Source organism: Megascapheus bottae, chromosome 12 (genome assembly GCF_031878675.1).
Source record: "Megascapheus bottae isolate mThoBot1 chromosome 12, mThoBot2.hap1, whole genome shotgun sequence".
Classification (NCBI taxonomy): Eukaryota; Metazoa; Chordata; class Mammalia; order Rodentia; family Geomyidae; genus Megascapheus; species Megascapheus bottae.
Window position 1 is genome coordinate 26,344,773 of NC_143520.1, and position 24,246 is coordinate 26,369,018.

The 24,246-nt window shown below is 38.0% G+C and overlaps 1 protein-coding gene across 9 annotated transcripts in view; it reads right to left on the reverse strand.

Moving 5' to 3' along the window:
- The window catches only part of Fmnl2 (formin like 2), a 274,154-nt gene that overhangs the window by 78,284 nt on the left and 171,624 nt on the right, over positions 1 to 24,246 (reverse strand). For all 9 annotated transcript variants that reach the window (XM_090342834.1, XM_090342837.1, XM_090342827.1 and 6 more), the window contains exons 3-5: positions 19,431 to 19,511; positions 13,516 to 13,592; positions 2,098 to 2,181 (exon numbers count right to left, since the gene is read on the reverse strand). In XM_090342834.1, coding sequence (XP_090198960.1) covers positions 2,098 to 2,181; positions 13,516 to 13,592; positions 19,431 to 19,511 — 242 coding nt within the window. The remainder of the gene's footprint in view (positions 1 to 2,097; positions 2,182 to 13,515; positions 13,593 to 19,430; positions 19,512 to 24,246) is intronic.

The following is a 24,246-nucleotide window of genomic DNA, read 5'->3' on the forward strand; positions in this document are numbered from 1 at the left end:
AAAGAATAATAGTTTTCTCCTTGCAAATCATACCGATTTAGAACTGTTAGGTCTTAGAACTGTTTTGGAGTGAGATGATAATATACAAAGAGTAAAGGAGGGGGAAAAAAATCCTTCATCTGGGCACATACATTGTTGAATGAAAATAAATACACAGTATTAGTGATTCAACAGCATATACAAAACATTATCTGTGGATATTGGAATGTTTCTAATTAAAGGGTAAAATGTGGAAAAGACGATGCTTCACTCAAATGTACACTTTCCAGTGCTATTGTAAATATATCAGAATCTAAGAAAATTGGATTTTACGAAATAACAAAAACAAAGTTAAGTAAGTTTTCATTTTCCTGCTCTGTTCTATCCCAGTATTCTTACTCCTTCAACTTGTAGGCAAAAAATCAAAATAAAATACAAATGCATATCAAGGAAAGGACAGCTTTATTCCTTACTCTAGGGTCACAATTTCACTATCTATGTCTGCAAACTTTGCCTATGCATTTATATACATATACATACAGCATATATACACACAAACATATACACATACAAACATCTTTTATTTTTCTTAATACTAGGGATTGAACCATGGGCATCATGTATGCTAGGCAAGTGTTTTGTTTACCATAGATCTACAATATAACCATTCTTTTTTTTATATAAATTAGATAAATGAAAGTAGTTGGGCAGCAGTGATTTGTGCCTGTAATCCTAGATTCTCAGGAAGCTGAGACATATAGTATTGTGGTTCAAAGCCAGCCCAGGCAGAAACTCCATAAGATCCTAGCTCCTTTAAACAAAAAAACAAAAACACAGAAAAGAACAGGGCTGGAGATGAGGAGACATAACTCAAGCAGGTTAGCACTAAGCTGAGGAAGCAACCATGTAGATGTGAAACCCTAAGTTCAAACTCTAGTACTGCCAAAAAAAATTTTTTTTAATTAAATTACAAGATGGAGCAGTAGGTCAGTGATACAGTATGTACTTCATTAGCATGTCCAAGACCTTACATTCAATCTTCAGTAACTCAAATTTCAATACAAAATAAAAATTAAGCCAGGGGAGGTGGGTGGCTCATGCCTGTAATCCTAGCTACTCAGGAGGCTGTGATCTGAAGATAGTAGTTCAAAGCCAGCCCAAACACTAAAGAATGGGAGACTCATCTCCAATTAACCACTAGAAAACTGGGGTGCTGTGGCTCCAGGGGTAGGGGTGGTAACCTTGAACTGAAGAGTTCAGGGACAGCACCCAGACCCAGAGTTCAAGCCCCACAACTGACCAAAAAAAAAAAAAAATGTGAGAAGGGGCATCAATGTGCAAGAAGTAATGCACCTACTACCTGACGAATGTAACTGTAACCCCTCTATACATTATCCTGACAATAAAATAAAATTAAATTTAAAAAATAAAAATAAAGGCTGGGAATTTGGCCTAGTGGTAGAGTGCTTGCCTAGCATGCACGAAGACCGGGTTCAATTCCTCAGTACCACATCCATAGAAAAAAAAAGCCAGAAGTGGTGCTGTGGTTCCAGTTGTAGAACTCTAGCTTTGAGAAAACCCAAGGACAGTGTTCAGGCCCTGAGCCCAAGTCCAGGACTGGCAAAAAATAAATAAATAAATAAAATAAATTAAAATTAAAAAAAGGTATTCAGTCTTTTGTATCTTGCTTTCTTCTCAATTCTATATAACAAAGACTTCTCTCAACAACTGCTAGATTATTCTATCCTAATGGGATATGAAATTTAAGCCCTCAAGAAAGTACTTCTTTGAAGTTAGGAGTTTAGCTCAGTGACAGAACACTTGTCTAGTATGAACAAGGTCCTAGGTTTGATCTCCATGACACTTTTACTAAAAAAAAGAGTTCCTAATACTGATTGCAGTCTACTCTCTCCTCCCCCCATGTCGATATTAACTCCCATGTTTCATTTCTTCCCTAAATGCTTTTCTATCCCAATTATGTGATTTTTTTTTTTGTAACAAAAACCCCTTGCATCTGCTTGTGGGTTTCTGCTGCAGTGCAGGGTATAATTTTACTATTGAGCTGCATCTTCTGTGACCCTCTAAAATCCAAATGCAAGCAAGCCAAGTTTTACTTACGTTACTGCGTACTGAGCAAATGACAGATATTCCACTAGAACATCAAGGCCTTTGTTTTCTTCATTCAGAAATTCTCTGACCCATCTGTAGAAGAAAAAAAAAATAATGATCACATGCTCTGCTGAGGAAAGGACACAGTGGAAAATTTTAGTTTTCCCCCAGAAACAGTGGCTGAAAGGAAATACACAAGTCTTGGACTACTTCACCTGAGGTAAGGCTTTGAGAGGTGACAGGAAACCACAACCTTTCAACATGCAAGAAGAATAAGGAGAGAAGAGTATGTGCATGCCATTTTTACATTTTATGCCTTTGGAGACTGAAGATAACCTATGAAAGAGTTCCTTTAAAGGGAACTTTTTAGATGTATTTTTTTCTACCACAACTGGTTCACAGCCTGCTGGTTGAGGGAGCCCAGGCTACACTGGAATGAGGCAGACTGAGGAAATGATGTGGTAGCCACTGAAATCTAGGCACAACTCCAAATCCATGCTCAACTCCTTGGCACACTCAGTTGTATAAACCACTAACCCAGCCAATAAGAGGCCAGTGGTTATGGGCTTCTGGAAATTCAATAGGGATAATGATTTGCTTAATTTTTTCCATGAATGCTAAAACTTTCTTAAAGGCTGCTGGCATGGCAGACCATCAGCAAGTACAACATGTGACACACAATGGTTAAAAATTCATTTTTAAATCATGCCAACTTGTATTAGAAAGGAGCTTAATAGTTCCCCGAGAATGGCTACAAGGTTATTTTTGATCTTCAGAACAACTCTGATACACAGGTAGCCAAAGAGCTTCTTTATAAATATCCATTGCCCTATTTTACATATCTCTTCTGTGGACTTCATCTTCAAAAAATATGTATGCCTGGCAAAATTTTACTTGGGATGAAACTCCATCAATTAGTAAATGAAGAGGTAAGTTGACCTGTCATTGAAATGGCACTAGAGGGCACTGGTCTGAGAAATGCATTCCAAAGAGGTAGCTTTCCTCTATAAAAAACCATGGCAAAAAGTTTGGTGGGGCATGGAGAAGACAGCTACTGGGGAGGCCAGTTTTGGGGCTTAAAACAAAAGCAGGCCAGGTGCAGTGGCTCTTGCCTCTAATCCTAGCTTCTATAGAAGGTGAAATCTGAGGATCTTACTTCAAAGCCCACCTGGGCAGGGAAGTCAGTGAGACTCATCACCAATTAGGCGTTAAAAAGCCAAAACTGGAGCTGTGACTCAAGTGACAGAGCAGTAGCCTTGAACAAAAAAAGGTCAAGAATAGCATCTGGACTCTGAGTTCCAGCCCTAATACAAACCTAAAAAAAGTCCAAACATACCATGTGTCTTGAGGATAAGCAACTCCTGGAGATTTATATCTTCAGCACAGAAAACATGTGGTGTGCTCAGAGTATCTACTTCCTTGTTTTATTTCGGGGGTGGGGGTGGGAAGATGGTGTCTATTTGTTTTGCTTAGTTTATTAATTTGTCTTATCTTCAAGCTCCATCTTTCTTTCTAGACCTTCCATCTCCTGAGTAAACTAAGGATGATAAGTACCTTCCAGAAAGCAAAGTGGGAAATTACGACATCTTGTCATTTCCCTTCAGGTATCCCAGACAGGGTTACAATAAGACATATGCACTTAAAACAGCTGTGGGTAAGCACCTTAACATTTATAAAAATCCTAGAGCAACAACACTGGCAAAGAGAACACCATCTATTTGGTCTCACAAAGTAGCTTTGTTATGAGATCCAAAAACAACAAATAGGGATGTTTGCTAGTCAAGACTGAAGTTTGCCAAACAGACACACAAGTGATCTTACAATATCCGCTTCTAGGTATTTTCATTATGTTATTTTAATTATTCCCTATGTTTCTTGGGAGACCAAGTATTTTAAAATGATGATAAAGAGGAAACTTAGAAATAGAAAGTCTTTTCATTTTTATAACTAGCAGGAGACCTAAGAAAGACTGGAACTCACTATCAAGATTAGATGGCTACTGCCCTTTAAATCAAATCCCTAAGCCATGCTTAGGCTTTTCCACTAATCCAGCCAATGAGCTATAACTATACAGTGTAAAATGGCTCTGGAAGATGGGGGTCTTGTTAATATGAAAAATAACCACAGTAGTCCATGTTTTTTCCCCCTGAGAATGGTCTCAATTTCACATATTCCATCACAGATATCTACTAACTTAGGAGATGAGAAAAAGAGCTCTTGAAGTTTCTTCTGCACACTTCAAATTCAGAGAATACAAATTCTTCTGGCCATTCTCAATCTTAGTTATTGGCTAGGGCACCAGCATCCCTATCGTACAAATTGTGAAGGAAGCAAATGACCCAGATATGGCAAACACACTCACACAGAAAATGGCCAAAAACAACCTGGGCAAATGTCTTGACTCAACACACACACATATATTCATGCAGAGATAAAGATTAATTGGTTCCTTTCACTTTACTTCAACATCTTTACCACTGGCCCATCAAAACTTGCAAGTTCCTTAAAATAATTTTGAAAGTCAAACACAGGACTGCTTCTTCAGTCCTAAAAGACTAGCTGACATATTATATGTCTTGCCTCTGGGTTGATTTCATGCACTCAACAGAACATTTCTTTTTCTAAGCTACAAGATGCTCCTTGTACATTTTATAGTCCCACTGTGTAATATGAAAAGAATGAGACATAAATCCTTTAGGATTGACTACTATGGCCTCTTGATCAATTCAATAATGAGGATATAAATTAGATTAAAAGGTCAGCCCTAACTTTCCCCAACTGAGTCCCAACTCCTTCCCGGCTTGGGGCATTGTTCATGGAAAAGAATGGAATTGAAAGAGAAAACTTCCATGAAAAGAGAAGAAAAAAGGAAAACAAATCTAAGTCAAAAAAGGACAACTTTTAAAGCAGTACTTTGAATGTAAAGACATTAAAAGAATACGAATGCTTTATTTTGCAGACTTATGTACTTGCCATACAATAACTGTATTGTGTATTTAAGGATCCTGGAATAAATTATCTCAATTTTCATCTCTGTACACCCTGCACAGGATTTTTTATATGTTGCCAAGAAGCAATCAGTTTCAAATTGGGTGATTATAGGTTTGGAAGACAGAATTATTTCTAACTTTGGCAGCACACATTACTTCCCAAGAACCTCACAGATTCAAATGAAATCACCATATGTCACAAGCTTGAATTAAAAAAATTCCAAATCAGATACTTAGAAGATAGAAGAAACAGAAAGAGTGAAAAATTGTATCTAAAGAAGGATCTTGAGAACAAATGCTAATAGTCCCTCGTAATACAGGCCAGTCAAAGATTTGTTTTGAAGTCTTGCTTTCGTAAGTTTTAGAAGCCAATTATCCTTTCATGGAAAATTAAGTTTTAAGGGACCCTTGATCAAGAAAAATGACTAGAAAATGACAAGAGAATTAATGAATTATCTTTGCTGGTTTACTTTGGAGAGAGGGCTTCTAAACCCATAGTGAAAACTAAAGTTGCAAGGAAAACATAAGAAAAATAAACACAAGCCAAATTCAACTTTGGTCACCAAATCTGTTAGACAGCACTTCAGGGATTTCTAAGCACATCCAATTACTCTCCACTAGGAGTCCACTAGGAGACCCCAAAACCTCCTCAGGGCAGTTGTGAATGTAGCACTATTTTCTCCTTCCTTCCTTCCTTCCTTCCTTCCTTCCTTCCTTCCTTCCTTCCTTCCTTCCTTCCTTCCTTCCTTCCTCCTCCTCCTTCTTCTTCTTTTTGGCCAGGCCTAGGGTTTGAACTCAGAGCCTGGGCACTGTCCTTGGACACTTTTTGCTCAAGGCTAGCATTCTGCCACTTGAGTCATAGTGTTACTTCTGGCTTTTTCTGTGTATGTGGTTCCAGATAATCGAATCCAGGGCTTTGTGTATATGCTAGGCAAGTATGCTATCACTAGGCCATGCTTCCAGCCCCTGTTTTCTTAAATATATTAATAATGGATAAGTTCAGGCAGGGGAGCGGAAGAGGTCTAATTTGTTTTTGCTCTCCTTTTTGCCCATCCCAGGTCTTGAATTCAGAGCTTGGGCACTGTACAAATTTTACCACTTTACCACTTTAGTCACAGCTCCATTTCCCACTTTTTTGTGGTTAAATAGAGATAAGTGTCACATGGGTATTTCTGCCCAGGATGGCTTGGAATCAAGATCTTTAGATCTTAGTCTCCTGAGTAGCTAGAATTAGATTGATAAGCTACCAATGATTAGCACATTAGTTATTCTTAATCTCATGAGACTGACATTCTTGGTGTAAAAAAGAAATAGTGTCCCAAAGAACACACCCCTTTGTTACATTCCTCACTTTGTATAATAAGGAAAAGGGAGGAAGCCAGATATCTTTAAGAAAATCCCTTGAACTTATTAAAACTTGATCATTTTCTTCATTGTATGTGTGACAAAAGAGGAAGCCTGCAAGGCATTTCTACAGCACATCAAGCTATCATGTTTGTTTTAAGGAAATGCATTTGGGCAGTGGTTGAAGTTGCAAGTTGAACTAATTTCATTTTTCCTGGAATGCCTATCTATCTAAAAAATGACCAATGAATGGAGAAACAATTTTAGTATTTGAAAAATATTTCTCCAAAAATGAATATCATCTTGGAAAATTGTTAATTGTGCTAATATTTGAGATTTGAAGAAAAAATAAGCATTTTAGAAAACTTACATTAGCTACCAATTTAGTTTCCAATACTTAGAAGTATGTATTCATGAGACTGAATATTAACAAATATAACTTTTTTATTAAAGAATTTATTAACATTGATTTTAACATCATATTTCAAATGATGTGTTTAACAAACAAGTATTCAAGAAGGGAATCTCTATATACAATCACTGGCACTTAAATTTTAGAACACAGTTAAAATTAAAAATACAATAAAATAATATCAGTGAAAATTATTATCAATGCTTGAGGTTAAGAAATCATTTTTCCTTCAATGGAATAGAACTGAGGACCCAGACATTAACTCACAGACCTATGGCCACCTAATCTTCGATAAAGGAGCAAAAAAAAAAAAAATAGAAAGAACATAGGCTCAATGGTTTCCCTTATTTGTCATAATCAGTAGAAACCTTAGCCTTCCCTAGCAGAGATTTACAATAGAGAAAAACCTAGATACATAAGTCCATATAGTATGACACTAAATGAAAGGACCTCCAGGATATAAAAACAAAAGCCATATAATGAGTGATTGTTGTCCTTAATATACTATGTAATCTCTCATCTCTTTTGCTATCCCTTGGTTATCTCATATTGTTACAGTATTTCACCTGGTTATTTGATTTTATATATGCGTATTTGGTTATTTGAAGTTGGATAGGGAAGGGGGGAAAACAAGATGAGGGGTGGGAGTGGGGGAGGGAAATGGGAACCAAGACATGAAAAAGGGTATCAATGTATGTGAAGTAATGCACCTTCTATCTGGTGAATATAATGTAACCCTTCTATTAATTACAATGAAAAAATATATAAAAAAAAAAAACAAATCATTTGTCCAGAGCCGGTAGCATGGCCTTATGGTAGACTGCTTGCCTAGCATGCAAAAAGACCCAGGTTTGATTCCTCAGTACCACATACATAGAAAAAAAGGCAGAAGAAGTGTTGTGGCTCAAGTGGTAGAGCGCTAGCCTTGAGATAGCCCAAGGATAGTGCTCAGGCCCTGAGATCAAGCCTGAGAACTGGAAAAAGAATATTATATGGCCAGTCACACAGGTAAAAAGATCTGTTGACAGTGTAAGACAACTCAATGTGATTATTGTACTAAGTACAGAAAGTTTGCTACTACAGTTTCTACAAATTGTAAAACCTGTTGGTATCAGTGACAGATTTTAGATTTGAGAAACTCTAGGTGCAACTGTCAGTGCTTCCAAGCATCATGAAGCTGACTCAATAAGATCCTTAACAGGTGACCCTTACTTATCTCATTTGTAAAACAGTGGCTCAGCAATAAATAGCAGTAATAAAAATCTTTGGGCATAAAATAATACATCTAAAGTGCCTAACACATTGTTTAGTGACAAAATGATTATGACTTTGATGATTTTTAATTATGTGCCATATAGAAATGATAAAGTAAATACAAAGTTGTCTGAGAATGTACATACCTGTTGTCTACATCTTAGAAGAAGTTTTATTTTTGGTGTTTGTGTGGGGTTTGGAGGCAGGGATTTGTGCTTGACAGGCTGGCATTGTACCACTTCAGACATAGCTACAGCCCTATTTGTATTCATTATTTTTGAGACAGACTCTTACTTTTTGCCCAGATGCACAACTAAGCTGTACCCCACCTACTCCTGATGTTGCTGAGATTACAAGTATGTGCCACTGAATTCAGTTTCTCTCTTGGAAAACGGAGTCTTTTGGAGTGTCTTCCCAGACTGGCCTGGAACCAAAAGCCTCTAAATCTCAGCCTCCCATGCAGGTATAAGCCATTGACTGTATACATCTTTTTTTTTCATATATTTTTATTGTAATTAATAGAAGGGTTACATGATATTTGCCAGATAGATGGTGCATTAATTCCCATACATTGATACCCTTTCACATGTCTTGGTCCCCATTTCTCTCCCCCCCACCCCCACCCCTCATCTTGTTTTCCCCCGTTCCCTATCCAATTTCAAATAACCAAATACAAATATATCCGATATATCAAGTAACAAAGTGAGATACTGTAACAATATGAGATAACCAAGGGACAGCAAAAGATATGAGAGATAACACAGTACCTTAACTTATAAACAAGATTAGCCATTCTCCTATCTTTCTTCTTTCTGGCCTAACCCAGCCAGCAATGATATACACAGAAGCTCCCAGTCCAGCAAGAAAGTACTTTCACAATCTCTTCTCTTTTCTTACAAGCCTCTTCCTCACTTGGCCAATTTTTTTTTTCTGGTACCAGCCTGGGGCTCCAACTCATGGCTTGAGGGCCTGAGCAGTATCCTTGAGCTTTCTAAAGGCTAGTGCTCTACCACTTGAGCCACAGCACCCCTTCTGGTTTTTTTACATATGTGGTACTGGGGATTGAACCCAGGGCTTCATGCATGCTCTAGGCAAGCACTCTACTGCTAGGCCATACTCTCTGCCCTTACCTGGCCAATTTACCACATTCCTTTTGCAATGTCATGCCTGTACTCTCAACTACAAAGACGATAATGTGGAATGCGCATCTTTCAGAACTTCTGTGACATTGCACTCAGAATGAAAAGTAATTTTCCATCATTACAGGCAGTTTTATTCAAATAAATTGCCTTCCAGAGAGATCACCTATAATTCAGGACCATGAGCTAAAGCAAGTAAATTTATCCAACTTACCCTTGGCATCACTTGTGTGCTATTATCCTGATACCTATAGCATCATGACATCTGCCTATTCACACTAATAGTTCTTGGTTCATTTCAAGGACATTGCAAGTAATTTCAGGAGCCTGGATAAGATATAATCCAATTCTTCTCCATTGTTATAGTTCCTGACAGTGAGTAAATGGGATTATTCCTAGCCCAAGTCTTATTTCAATTTGGCTCAAAAAATTAATTTTCTTTCTCAGAACACTATTTCATTTATAGAATTTTAGGCTTATATCAGAACTCAGAATAGACCCACTGCTTGAGAAAGCTGTAGCTTAGACTATTATCCCATAAAGCTCAAGACTTTAACCTTGAAATGTAATCATGTGATAAGAATAATATTTTGAGGGACAAATAGATCTTTGTATAGTTATTCCTTTTTATTTCTGGATACCATAATCTCTGCAATCTCCTTGGCATTAGGGTTAATTTAAGTAAAGAAAGAAACACCTCTTCAAGAATTATTCAGGGATACATTATAAGCTGTTGGTGAAAAGCATCAAATATTCAATTACTTTAGATATTATTATCATTATAAATATTATTTTCCACAAGCAAAACAATAAAATAGTTATCATATGTTGGGGACTATGTACCCAACATATCATTCTACCATTTAATTTATCATTCTACCATTTAATCATTATAACATTTCTATGAGATCAGTCCTATTACCCTTAAAGATGAGAAGTAAACTTAGATCACATGACAAATGAAGACCTTACATACGTAAATAACAAAAAGGGGCCATAGGAAATACAGATCTCTTTCCATAGACAAATGAGCAAAAAAGATCAAGGGCAAAAAAGCTCAGAAAGAATGACATTGCCCATTTGTAAGGAAATGGAAAGACTTGGAAAAATTCATTGTAAGTGAATTAAGCCAGACTCAAAGGAACATAGGCTCAATGATTTCCCTCTTTTGTCATAATGAATATAAACCTTGGACTCTCCTAGCAGAGGTTTACAATAGGGCAAAACCTAGATACATAAGGCCATATAGGATGAGGCTAAATGAAAGAACCTCCAGGATACAGAAACAAGAGCCATATAATGTGGGATTGTTTTTCTTAATGTACTATATTATTTCTCACCTCTTTTGTTGTCCCTTGGTTACCTTATACTGTTACAGTATATTACCTTGTTATCTGGTTATATTGTATATATGTCTATTTATTTATGAGAAATAGGGTAGGGAAGAGGGGAAACAAGATGAGGGGAGAGGGTGGGGGAAGGAAATGGGGACAAAAACATGAGAAAGGGTATCAATGTATGTGAAGTAATGCACCTTCTATCTGGCGAATATAATGTAACCCTTCTATTAATTACAATAAAAAAGAATAAAAAAAGAAAATAATCATAAAAAAGATCAAGGTAAATAAGGTTGACATTTAGAAAAAAGAAAGAGTTCATTCAGTTCAGTTTGGGATTTCAGGGTAGGTTAAGACACTAGAAAATTTTCTGGTTTTCATATAAGATGTTTATCAAAATGAACTCCAATAAATGGAACAAGAGGGTTGTTTAACTTTTATTGTACTGTTTGCAGTTGTGTATTCATCCCCTTACGCTTACACACACATACACATACATACACACACACACACACACACACACACACACACACACTTTGGTTTATTCCTGCTGTCACTGTTTTTTTGTTTTTTAATTTTTGTAACCTTTGTCTTGTATATAGGTTTATCTGATTTGGGGAAGGAAAGGGGAATCATAGAAATAGTGGGACAAAGGTTGACCCAATTCAACAGTGATGCCCACAAGATATGGCTGAAAATGAACTTTACCACTTGCAGGGGGCATTGGGGAGTGAGGAGGTGAGTAGGAGACAATGAGAGAGGGAGGGACACTGTTCAAAAAGAAATGTACTCATTACCTTTCTTATGTAACTGTAACCCCTCCAAACATCATTTTTACCATAAAATTTTAATAACTCAGAAAAACATTCTGGTATAGATTCAGTCTAGATAATGTATGCCAGTAATAGACTAAGTACCATTAGTTATCTTCAGCTAAAGCCAAATCTTTCAGAGTACCTCACACAGGTGTGGTAGGCAAGGGAAAATTTAAGCTGCTAAAGATGAAAGAATCTTTCAGCACTCCTAAAGTATCCTATAGAACAAGTCATTCCAATTGTTTACAGATTGCACTGGCTTCAACCCAACCAGGATTCCTCTATTCAGCCAACTTTGTATTGGAAATGATCGTCTTGTTTTGGTATTTGATGGTCAATTTCACATTACTTCAGCAATGCTTGATGAAATGCTTTTTGACAATTTGTACAAATGTTGGTTACAGTTCATTCCACCATTTCCAGCCCTAAGAACAGAGTTGGGCCATACCAAAATGGAATTTAGTTCCTGACCCACACATATCACAAAGCATTTCAGGTTTTTTTTAAGTTTAAATGCCCAACTGTAGACAAGGCTCACTGCTTTGATCCCAGAACTCTGATTATCTCAATTCCTTTCACAAAAAGAGCTGCAAGAGTGCGCAACTCAGAAAAAAAGGAAATATTTTCAGACAAAGCATGTGGACCTTAGACTTGTGTGACTCCTTCATGTTCTGTGGTCCTTAGTTCTCTTCATTTGTAAAATGAAGGTCTAAACAAGCCTTTATTTTTCTTCTACTTCTATAATACTCCTATGATTAATTTTTCTATAGTTCATTTTTAGGGAACAAAGACCAGAAGTACTTAATTTTCTGAAGTCTTTGTTCTCAAGGTGATAAACCTATCAAATTATCATTTAGGAAATTAACATTCTCACCCAAGTTCTCTCAGCTGTAAGTTACATTATCATGCCTACAATTGCAAATAAATTATTCTAAAATAACCAAAAATTAACCATTTGACTGGCTTTTATCAATAATAGTCCAAAACAGAGGTAAACTATTATGTAATACATATCTACCTTACAGGATATTCTATAAAACTAAGGGTACTGTGAGTATATAATTCCATTTCACAAAACATAAAAGTCTAGAGGAGATAAATACCTGTCCAATGTTAGACAGATAGTTTGGACAGAACTAAGTCTACAAGATACAATAATTCTATCATTCTGCCTTAGAGATAAACTATCTTCTATTAAGGTACTCTGCACTATACCATACGGTAATAAGGGAAAATGCAATAAAGTTGTACTTGCCTGAGGCAAAGAAACTCTGTTGTTACATGGGAAAAGAAAAAAAGAAAAAAAACCTCAGAAATGCAATACAGAGTCCCTATATTGTATTCTCAAAGTGGATTCACACTTCATGAGACTTTTTTTTTTTGGGGGGGGGGGTCATAGGGCTTGATCTCTGGGCCTGGGTACTGTCCCTGAGCTCTTCAGCACTACCTCCCTACCCCTTGAGCCACAGCTCCACTTCCCATTTTCTAGGTTAATTGGAGATAAGAATCTCACATTCTTTAGTGCCCAGGCTGGCTTTGAACCATGATTCTCAGATCTCACCTCCTGAGTAGCTAAGATTATAAGCTTGAACCACCTTGCCCGGCTTCATGAGATTTTGACATGTGGGAAAGACAGACTCCAAAGAAGCCTGCTTGCAATGAGATGGGTCAGGTAATATCACTCCACTTTCCACCCCCCTCAAGCCAGAAACTCTAAGAAAGTGAGGAAGGGGGCCAAAGTAGCTCCAGCTAAACAGCTTGGAGAACTACAGTAATGACTTAAGAGACTTTTCCTGGACCACAGGGTACAACACCTCTTGAAATTTCCTGAGATACCAGACAACTATCACTCACACTCACACTCTCACACATACACAACCAAGGGTTCATTAGAAATTTTACAGATGTACAACATCCTCACAAAGAAATACAGAATTGTTACAAATACCTCCAAATTAATTACATCTTGATCTCCACTGATTCTTACACAATGAACAATGTGATTATTTTGTGCCCACCCATCTGAACTTGTTTTTGAACTTATAGTAAAGAAGCTCAATTCTTTGAAAATATGATTCAGAAACTCTGAACAAGTTGTAAAACACTACAGTAAAGATGTTAAAGTGGCATACTTACCCAATGTGGTTGGTTCTTAAAGAAATTTCCAGTTCTCTTAGCACTTGTGTAGATTCTTGAACACGCCTTCTGAATTTCTATAATTCAACAAAATACAGTTTAGTACCTGCTACAACTGCAGCTTACTTTTAACAAATTAACACAATCTGAAAAAAAACTTTACTTATGAAACAGGTGTTTCTCACTTTTTTTGTTTTTCAAAACATACAAACCATCATTAACCAGTAACTTCTGAGAAAGGAATAGAAAATTACTATGTTACTATGTCGTCTGGTATCCTTTTAGGTTTTTTTCTTACCTCACATATTTACAAACATTCCTTTGATTTAGGGACCCAACAGCCCCAGTTTAAATGTCACTAAAATGAGACAAAAAGTGCAATCATTCTCATGGCTGCAATATGAAAAATCAAAGCAGTAAGTAATCAAAGTTATGTGGCATGAAGTACACAAGAACCAGATGCACCCTTCTAAGAGCCCTTTTCCCTAAGGAATCATGAATGACAATAGATTGAAGTACATTAGAGATATAGTATGCAAGGATTTCACTGGTGGGTAGTCTCATAGACAAATTCTGCCCCACTCATGCCAAAAGTCCAGACTCCCAGCAGGAAAACAGGTGCTCAATATAAACCAGGCTATTTTCATAAACAGTCTAGTTACAGTGAGCCATTCTTAGAAGACAGATGCCATCCAAGGGCCAACCTTGCAAGGAGGCCTTTCTAAGGATAGCAGTCCTAAGCCTGCTATGTTGATTCTTTTACGATTCACTTGTACCAAAAATAAACATTCATACTCAGTTCTGCCAATTGGTGCTCCCTTGGAAAGATGTTCCTCTGGAGTATTGCACACACACCCTTACTTGTTGTCTTGCCTGCCATGACTCCCCCAAGTCTTTCTTCAACAAATCCTAGAACGTATCATATATACATATAGATATACTATATGTATATATGTATATTATATATAATCACATTCCCTCTTGATTCTAAGCAATCACCATTGCACGTAATTTTTTAGAGCACATTTTCCTGTGGAGACTCATTTGTAGTAATCACAGTTTGTGACCTCTCAAATGAAAAAAAATCAGTGTGTGACTCCTTCTGAGAAAGTGCAGGCTACCTGTGCTATCTGTACCACTCTATGTTACACAATTCACCAGAAAAAAAATAATAAAAAGTTGAGGGGTCAGGAATTCGGCCTAGTGGTAGAGTGCTTGCCTAGCATGAACAAAGACCTAGGTTCGATTCCTTTGTACCACATACATAGAAAAAGCTGGAAGTGGTGCTGTGGCTCAAGTGATAGAGCGCTAGCCTTGAGAAAGTCCAGGAACCGTGCTCATGCCCCAAGTTCAAGCCCCAGGATTTGAAAAAATTAATCTGAGGCTAGGATCTTTTTCTTCCATTGCCACTAAGTGCAGTGAGAAGAATAATGCAGCTCCAGCTGAGGATAATGGCTCCAGAGAAAGACATCTAAGGACAAGAAGGAATGGAGAAAGATTGGATATGAAGATTTACCAGTTCAAGTTTAGCAGAATCTTGCAATGCATATGGACCATGTGGCCGAATGAAGATCTAGAATATGGCTTAGCCCAGGTAGGCTCTTGTCACCCTTTCCCTCTCTTTTGAGAGTTCTTTGCTTTCTGAGTTTTCCACAAATGCCATTCCCAAAGCACAATAAAATGACTTCAAAATTTTAGAATCTAGATAAAATATAATATGGTTAATAAAAATATCCCCAATGCAATGAGTGGGAAAAGAGATAGAGATGCTCCCTAGTATGGGGAGGAGGAAAGGAAAGGGGGAGGGGTGGGAGAGGGCTGAGAGTGTGAGGGGTCAGGAGTGAAGAGGGAAGGGGAAGAAAGGGTTGGAATTAACAAGAGAAGAGGCCTAAGAAATGGCATGGTCATAGATAGCTAAAAGAAACATCTAAGTCCAGAATTTATTCAATTCAATAAGAGGCCTGAAGCACACAGACAGTACTTGGTGTAAACACAAAGGGAATAAGATAGAAATATGGACTAGGGGCTAAAGAGTTCTTTCACTGTTTATTTTTTTGTCTTAAAAAAGTTAGAAATGGAAGCCAGGTATCACGCCTGTTAATCCTACTTGGAAGGCTAAATTGTGAGAATCATGGTTCAAAGCCAGCTCAGGCAGGAAAGTATAAGAGACTCATCTCCAATTAACCATCACGGCGAAGTCAAGCTGCGGCTCAAGTGGTACAGCCCTAGCCTTGAGAACAAAAGCTCAGGGACCGCAGCTAGGCCCTAATTCAAGCCCCAGAGCTGGCACACACACACACACACACACACACACACACACACACACACACTCAAAGGTGGCTTCTGCTCCAGCTTGGATACAGAGGAAAAGAGAAAGAAGCCAAGACATTATATTTATTTTTTCATATATTTTTTAATTGTAATTAATATAAGGGTTGCATTATATTCACCAGATAGAAGGTGCATCACTTCACATACATTGATACCCTTTCTCATGTCTTGGTCACCATTTCCCTTCCCCCCCAAAACATTATATTTAAAATGAAAGTAAGTGGGAGAAAACATGGGAAGGGGTAACAATGTTCAAGAAGCAGTGTACCCACTACCTGATGGATGTAACTATAACCCCTTTGTACATCACCCTAATAATAAAATTAAAAATAAATAAATAAATAAAATGAAACTAGATTCTATGATTTTATGACTGAGATAGACATTTCCAGATGTGCTGGCTGCCCCACAGCAGTTATTCTCATATTCAAATCCAGACTGATAGTACAAGTGGTCTGTAGAAAATAGTTCAGTGCTCCATGTTGTGTGTGAAGAACACTTGTGACTGGTTCCCTGCTGCCTTTCTTGGCATCTAATTCTTCAGGGCAAGGACACACCTAACATATCACAGAGCACCTACATAATACCGAGAATGTAACATATCGTAAGACTGAATATAAAGGACCAAGGTATAGTTAGATAGACAAATAGATGGATGGACTAGACAGACAGATACAATAAATAAGTAGGTAGGTGGGTGGATTAAATATATATAAATAGATAATAGGCAGACAGACCAACAGGATAAACAGATGTAGATATATCTTAACAAGACAGAAACTAAAACACTGAGCTAATAGTAACAACAGCTACTATTTATTATTTTAGGATATACATAATCATCTTAGGAATTGCTAAAATTTCAGAATCCAGAATGCAGAGACACCTTGAAATCCACTTCTCACAACAAGTAAACACTTCTAAACTGAACCCAGAATTCTTTAAAACCCTGCAAAGAGAAATCATGTGCCAGAAGGGACCAGCGAGGAGCCAATAAGACCTGCTAGCAGCCTTCTCTCCTTTCCCTCACTGGTATAAGAGATCCAGAAAGGAACCAGAGAAGCAGCAGCTGAGCCCAGCTTAAGCCACACAATAGTTCAGATTTGTAAACAACAATGCCAGTAAAGGACCAGACTCCTTTCTCCCTAGTCTATGTAGCTTTTCTCCATGCCAGACACGAACACACCCTCCCCCAAAGCACAAGCTAATAACTTCCTACTATTAAATGAGGAGGCTGGTTTAGAGTTCTGGTCTCAGAGATATCTAATTTGGGCTCTTCCTTTCCTGCCCTAGAGGTTTTCATTTAAAGCTATTTAGAAGAAAATCTAAACAGTATAAGCCTACAATTTTTAAATGAGAAAATTAAGTATCTTCTATTCAATTTAAACAAAAGATTAATGGATGAAATATTCAATGACTCCATCCACAGTTAAGGAAGGCTACTCAGCCTAGCCTAGATTGTCTGGTTAACATTTAAAACCCTGGTTTGAAATCCATCCCCTATCCTCCAAAAGTGCATTATACTACAGCTGAGAATTTAAAGCTCATTTTAACTCCAAACAGTATCTTATTCCAAATCAATCTCTCTTCCCCACCCCCACTACCCCCTGGGATTTAAGTATTATGTTGTATGGGACCCAACTTTTCCAATTGCCAGCTCCTGACAAAAATGAAATTCCTGTAGAGACAGACTTAACTAGAGCAAAGGTGGTCAAGCCAACATCCACTTTATATTTCCCTGAGCAAAATTGACTAAAAAGTGAAGCATGGACCCAACAAAACCAGCCAGGTGAATACACACAAAGGGCAGAGATGTCAGAAACAAGGTCTCAAAGGCCACCTTTGGTACTCTCTGTGAAGTTTATTTGTAAGAGAGCAAACTTTTCTGAGAAATGCCTAATTTCTTTTCTTTCATTCATCTTGAACCAGCAGTAACTGACTAGAAGGAAGAAGCCCACCTCACCTCCTATGCACTGTCCCCATGTGTGTTTCCACAGGGAGCCAAGGCAGCATCCGCTGGGAGTTAGTGTATGTTTAGCTTTCTTTTCAGAACATGAAAAGATGTGGAGGGAACGGTTCTGGAGTAGAATATACTCTGTATGAATGTACTTTCATTACATGCATAAAATCAAGAGTTTCCATAGCAGACAGCTCAGAATAAATGTGTGGGTCTAGTACTGGAGGTCTGAGCCACTCAGCCTAGGGGTAACAAGTCTGGGGATTTCTGAAAATATTTAGAAAACTTCCATTCTGAAATACAATCTGCTTTCTGCCCCTGGGTGGGAGGGGAAACCTAATGATGTAGAAATAGCACCTGCTTTGTTGGGGTTGGAGATATGATTGCAGACCAATTCATAACACCCCCAACTGAGGAGATTAAGATTACTCTATTCATGGGGAGGAAACATATGAGCGAAAACAAAAAGAATCAAGCAACTGCTATAGTAAGTGGACCTACAAACAGCTTTGATAAAAACGTGTGTGCCATATTTCCAAGGGGGCAAAGTATCATGTACTTTAGCAGGGACATTTATCAATATGAGAAACAATGCGGTATATGAGGATTGGCATGGGAGACATCAGAGATATATGTACTCCCTTGTCACTCTCCTTCTAGATTTTTCTTTCCCTTTGACAGTGTGTGACACACAGGACAAAGGTCCCAGAAGCTTCCATAAAGAAATGGCTTCCTGTGCTTAACTCTTTGGGGAGTGTGGATGAGTTTGGGTTTGAATAGAAGATTAGGAAAGGAGAGATTGTTTTTTTTTTAAAGCAAGATCCAAGAGCCTTGCAAAGAGTAACAACAGAGCAGTCTGACTTTCTTTGCTCTTGTCAGAGAAACAGAAACAACACAAGGAATTCAGCTTGTGAGATTTGCAGTGGAGCCTTGTGGAAGGTCAAGGGCGGGGGGGGAAAAAACAACAACAAATGAAATGTTATCTAGTGAAGAGCCCCTTCACCATCCAGAGCAAGGACAGCTCTGCCCTAAGACACCCCAGGGCTGAGCCAGGCCTGCAGGGCTGTGCCAGGCTGCATGCTTTACTACAAAGCATCAGCTTAAACCAATTGTGTGGTTACACAAAGCAGGGCTTGTTTGTAAAAGGAGAGTCAGTTGAGAATGGAATCCACTATTCTCTCCTTACCTTCTTGGGGCCAAGGGAAGGGACTGGGGCCAGGGAAGCCTACTAAAAGTAACAACACCGGATGTGAGTGCACAGCTGGGATGACAAAGCCCTGGCCATATTCAGGGGTTCTGGAAAGGCACCAAGGCATGAAAAAACAAGTACTCCCTCTGCAAAGTCTTTCTAGGGGTCTAAACACCTCTGGCCTGGAGTCACTACCCTGTGTAATTGGAAACAGCAGTGAGTCAATCACCATTAAAGGTATGTGACTCCTACATAGGAAGTGCTTTCAAACACATCCTTAATTGCAGAGGGTGTTTTTTGCTGTTTGTTTTCTGATGTTGTCAGTCTCCAAAGGTTGTTTTCCTAGATCTCAAGTAGACAGTAGTGCAAAGGAAGTCGCTCCCAACACAAGGGGATTCTGCTGGAAGCAACAATAGAGTAGAAACAGATCCACCTTACCTTCCGAGTTACTGCTGGATCCAGATAGCCTTTGAGCTTTTGGATGTAGGTATGGGGGGGATTCTTCACCTGGAATCGTTCCTGTAAGAAGTACAAAAGCAAGTAAGAAATAGGAAAGATGAAAGGTACAACACAGACACATGTACAAAGGAATTCCATTGACTTGTGGTAGAGTGCTAGCCTTGAACAGAAGAACCTCAGGAACAATGAATGCTCAGGCCCTGAGTTCAAGGCCCAGAACTGGCAAAAGAAAATACATTCTTCTTTTTGTTGTTTTGGGGTTTTTTTGCTTTGTTTTTTGTGGGGTTTTTTTTGCCAGTCGTGGGGCTTGAGCTCAGGGCCTGGGCACTGTCCTTGGACTTTCAAGCCTAAAGTTCTAACACTTGGGCCTCAGCACCACTTCTGGCTTTTTTTCTATGTATGTGGTACTGAGGAATCTAACCTGGGTCTTCGTGCATGCTAGGCAAGCAGTCTACCATTAAGCCAAACTTCTAGCCCCCAAAATATATTCTTTTTAATAATACATTGCAACTTACACTGTGTGTTCTTCTGTTATAATAAACACTACACATCTCTAACTTCCTAAAAGCATAAAAAAACTCAACAAATTCTAACCTAGATAATGCGCTATTTTATTCATTTCTTAAAATCTGACCTGTTCACATTTGCTAAGAACTTTCACTATGTTCATTACAGAAGAGTCTCATTTATTCCTTCAAAACAAAATTTGGTTAATGACTCAGGAGTTTCTTCATATGTATACATTGAAGCATCCTGGTGATACAGCTAAATTGAATAAACTCTACTTTTTTTTTTTTTTTGCCAGGCCTGGGCGTGGGCTCAGGGCCTGAGCATTGTCCTTGGACTTTCTCAAGGCTAGCACTCTACCACTTGAGCCTCAGCACCACTTCCAGCTTTTTTCTATGTATGTGGTACTGAGGAATCGAACCTGGGTCTTCATGCATGCTAGGCAAGCACTCTACCACTAGGCCAAACTCCCAGCCCAATAAACTCTACTTTTAAAAAAATGCTAACATGTACTATTGGGACTTTAAGTACTTTTCTTTTTTTTTAAATTGTACTGTATAGAGGGGTCACAGTTACATTCACCGGACAGAGGGTACATCACTTCTCACACTTTGACAACCCTCTCATGTTTTTGTCCCCATTTTCCTCCCCTCACACCCTCCCAATCAGCTTGTTTCCCCCTTCCCTTTCCTATTTCAAATAAACAAATAAGCATATATATATATAATATACCAGTTAACAAAGTCAGATACTGTAACAATATGAGATTAACCAAAAGGCAACAAAAGAGAAGATACGTACCATAGTACATTAAGAAAAACAATCACATAATACAAAGTTCTTGTTTCCACATCCTGAAGATCCTTTTACTTAGCCTCATCTTATAAGGCCTTATGTATCTAGGTTTTGAGCTATTGTATTTCTGCTAGTAGAGTCCTAGGTGTGTACTAATTATTACACATGAGGGAAACCATTGAGCCTATGTGTCTATGAGCCTATGGGTCTGGCTTACTTTTCTTAATATTTTTTCCAAGTCTTCCATTTCCTTAAAATGGGGCAATGACATTTTTCTGATAGCAGCACAGAATTCCATTGTGTATAAATACCACATCTTCCTGATTCAATCATCTAGTGAGGGGTATATGGGTTGGTTCCATATCTTTGCTATGGTAAATAGTGCTGCAGTGACTATCATTGTGCTAGTGGCTTTAGCATGTCCTTGTTTCTGGAAAATTGGGTAAATGCCAAGTAGTAGAACTGCTGGGTCATAGAGGAATCTATGTTTAGTCTTTTGAGGAACTGCCATACTGCTTTCTATAGTGGCTGAATGAGTTTACACTCCCACCAACAGTGTAGTAGTGATCTCTCCTGGCCACATCCCCTCCAGCACCTGTTATTAGATTTCTAACTGGAGTAAAGTAGAATCTCAAAGTTGTTTTGATTTGCATTTCTTTTATGGCCAGAGATATCAAGCATTTCTTTATGTGTCTATAGGCCATTCTTATTTCTTCAAGTCCTTGGCCCATCTTTTAAGGTGATGGTTGTTTCTTTGAGGATTATTAGTGTACAACAACCACCAAGGGGAGCCAATGACAGATTCACAAGTATTTAGAAGAGTCCTTGGGTTGCTATTTGAAAATAGTCTTCTAAACAAGTCCCTGATGCTGAACATTTTAAATCTTACTATCTAGTGAGATTCTCTACTTCAAGGTAACTGCAAGAATAGTTGTATGGGCAAGTATGTGTCCTGAGACCTGAACTCAGGGTTTCTGAGCTGACCCTGAACTTTTGTGCTCAAGGCTAGTGTTCCACTACTTGAGGAACAGCTCCATTTCCAGCCTTTTGGTGGTTAATAGCCAATAAGAGTCTTACAGAGTTTCTTGCCCAGGCTGGCTTCAAACCTGGATTTTTAGATCTCAACCTCATGAGTAGCTAGGACTGCAGGTATGAGTTATAGGCAGCTGGGAAACAGCAATTTTACTATTGGATATTTTATTCTTTCACTCACCCATAACACATTATACAAGATGCTGTAAAATAGCATAAACAAAGAAATAAGTTCAATTCCAAAGAGATAATCTCATCTCTGTGTTACAGCAGACAGCTATAGCACAAAGTAGAGTATGATAAGAGCCATATGTGATCCTCTGAAAGTTCAAAAAAGGTGAGGCTCTTTCCAACCGAGATGATCAAAGGAATCTTCCTGGCTTTTGAATTGAGATTTGAAGGACAAGCAACATATAGATATCCTGGGATGGTATGCGATGCAGGAAGCAGAAGAATTCTCCAGATGGGAACAAAGGCAGAGAAGCCTGAGGCATATGATAACTCCAGGAGCACAGTGCAGGAAAATTCACAACACAAAGACTCAACATGTAAGTTGTATCAGAAAGCTCTGATGTCAAATGTTCACCTAATGAGTACAAGACAGATGAGAAGGGGTCATGAAGGGGGATCTGACTAGTGGAAAACCTTCTGGTTAATCTGGTGTACTGCTCCTTTCTCCATTCTCAACTTGAAAAGCTGGCCTTTTCTGCATGATACTAGGCCTGAAAACTCAGCATGCCAGATTCATTCCAAAACCATCCTTTTTTGGAAGCTTTGAAGCATTCTTTAGCTCAGAATATGAAATCATTTCTCCTAGGCAAAGAGAGAAGACTGCCTTTCCAAGTGTTCCATTACAGCTTTCAGACTGAAAATAACTTTGATGGGGCTTTTCCAAATTATTTCCTTTATTTAGACTAGCAAAAGTTTCTTCTCATTCACTAGGTCTTTGTTGATCAAAATATCCCATAACTCCTTTTCTAATATGAGGTATGAATTGGCCTACTCATAGTTCATCATTTTCCCCAATTTAAAACATGCCTCATTAAATTTGTAGATCTGTGACAGAGGTCATACTAATAAGGTTGACCTCATGCAGTTTTATGCATTGAGCCACCACAGCGCTTGGCATACAGCAGGATCCAGTATGAAATAATTGGCATTTTTATAGAAGACCTAGACTTGTTAGATTTGTACTGGCTAGAACAATCTTCAGAATAATTATTACCAAGGAACCACTTCTAAATACTCAAGGATGTTTCTTTTACTTCCAATCCAGCACACATTTTGGAATCAACATTTTCTTATATTCTTCAGGTAGTTCTTGTATATATCAAAGCTTATTAACTATGAGTTTATCCTGTACTCCCTATACTATAGATTACTAGAAGTCTTTTCTTAAGCTACCAAGAAAGCATATATGCTTGGCAGCAAAGACTAAAGAATATTTTCAGTCAGCTTTAAAGATACAGACTTACAAAATAATATAACTAGAGCTGCATTTGTCCAATCTGACTATCCATATATTTTGCACCTTTCAGTGAGTTATTCAGATGAACATTTTGATATTACCCACTCTCTAATACTCTTTTTTCCTGCCACCTTGGTCCAATCCCTTCAAACAGCAGCACAATTACAAACACTTGTATATACACACGTACTTGTATACACACACACACACACACACACACACACACACACACACACAAATGAGCGTTAGTATTTACATATGTAAATACTTTTAGGTCTATTTATATATGAGACAAAACATGGAACATATTATTCTGAACCTAACTTATTTTGTTAAACATTATTTCCAGTTCTATCCATTTCCCTCTAAAGTACATTATCATTCTTTTTTACTTCATTCTTATTTACTACATTGTCTTGACCCATTTATCAGTTATAGGATATCTGAGTTGTTTTTGTAGCCTGACTATTGTAAATAGTGCTGCAATAAACATGGGTGTACAGGCACTTCTATTACATTTATACTTAAATATTTTTTTGGATAAATGCCCAAGTATGTATCTGAGTCAAAGTTCTATTTTTAGTATTTTTGATTCCATATTGATTACACTAGTTAACATACCCATCAACAGTGTATTCAGATTCCTTTTTCTGGGCTGGAAGTTTTGCCTAGTGGGTAGAGTGCTTGTCTAGTATGCACGAAAACCCGGGCTCAATTGCACACACAAAGAAAAAAAGCCAAAAGTGGTGCTGAGGTTCAAGTGGTAGAACTGTAGCCTTGAGAAAGAAAAAAAAAAAAAAAGATTCTTTTTTCCACATCCTCCTCACCTTATCACAGCCATTCTGATTACAGTGAGTTGAAACCCCAGTGTCATTCTGATTTGCATTTTCTGTACAGTTATTGATGTTGAGTATTTTCTGTATCTTTAATTTGTATGTCTCTCAATTGTCTATTGTCCTTTCATTAGTTGGGTAGCTGATGCTCTGGAAGTTT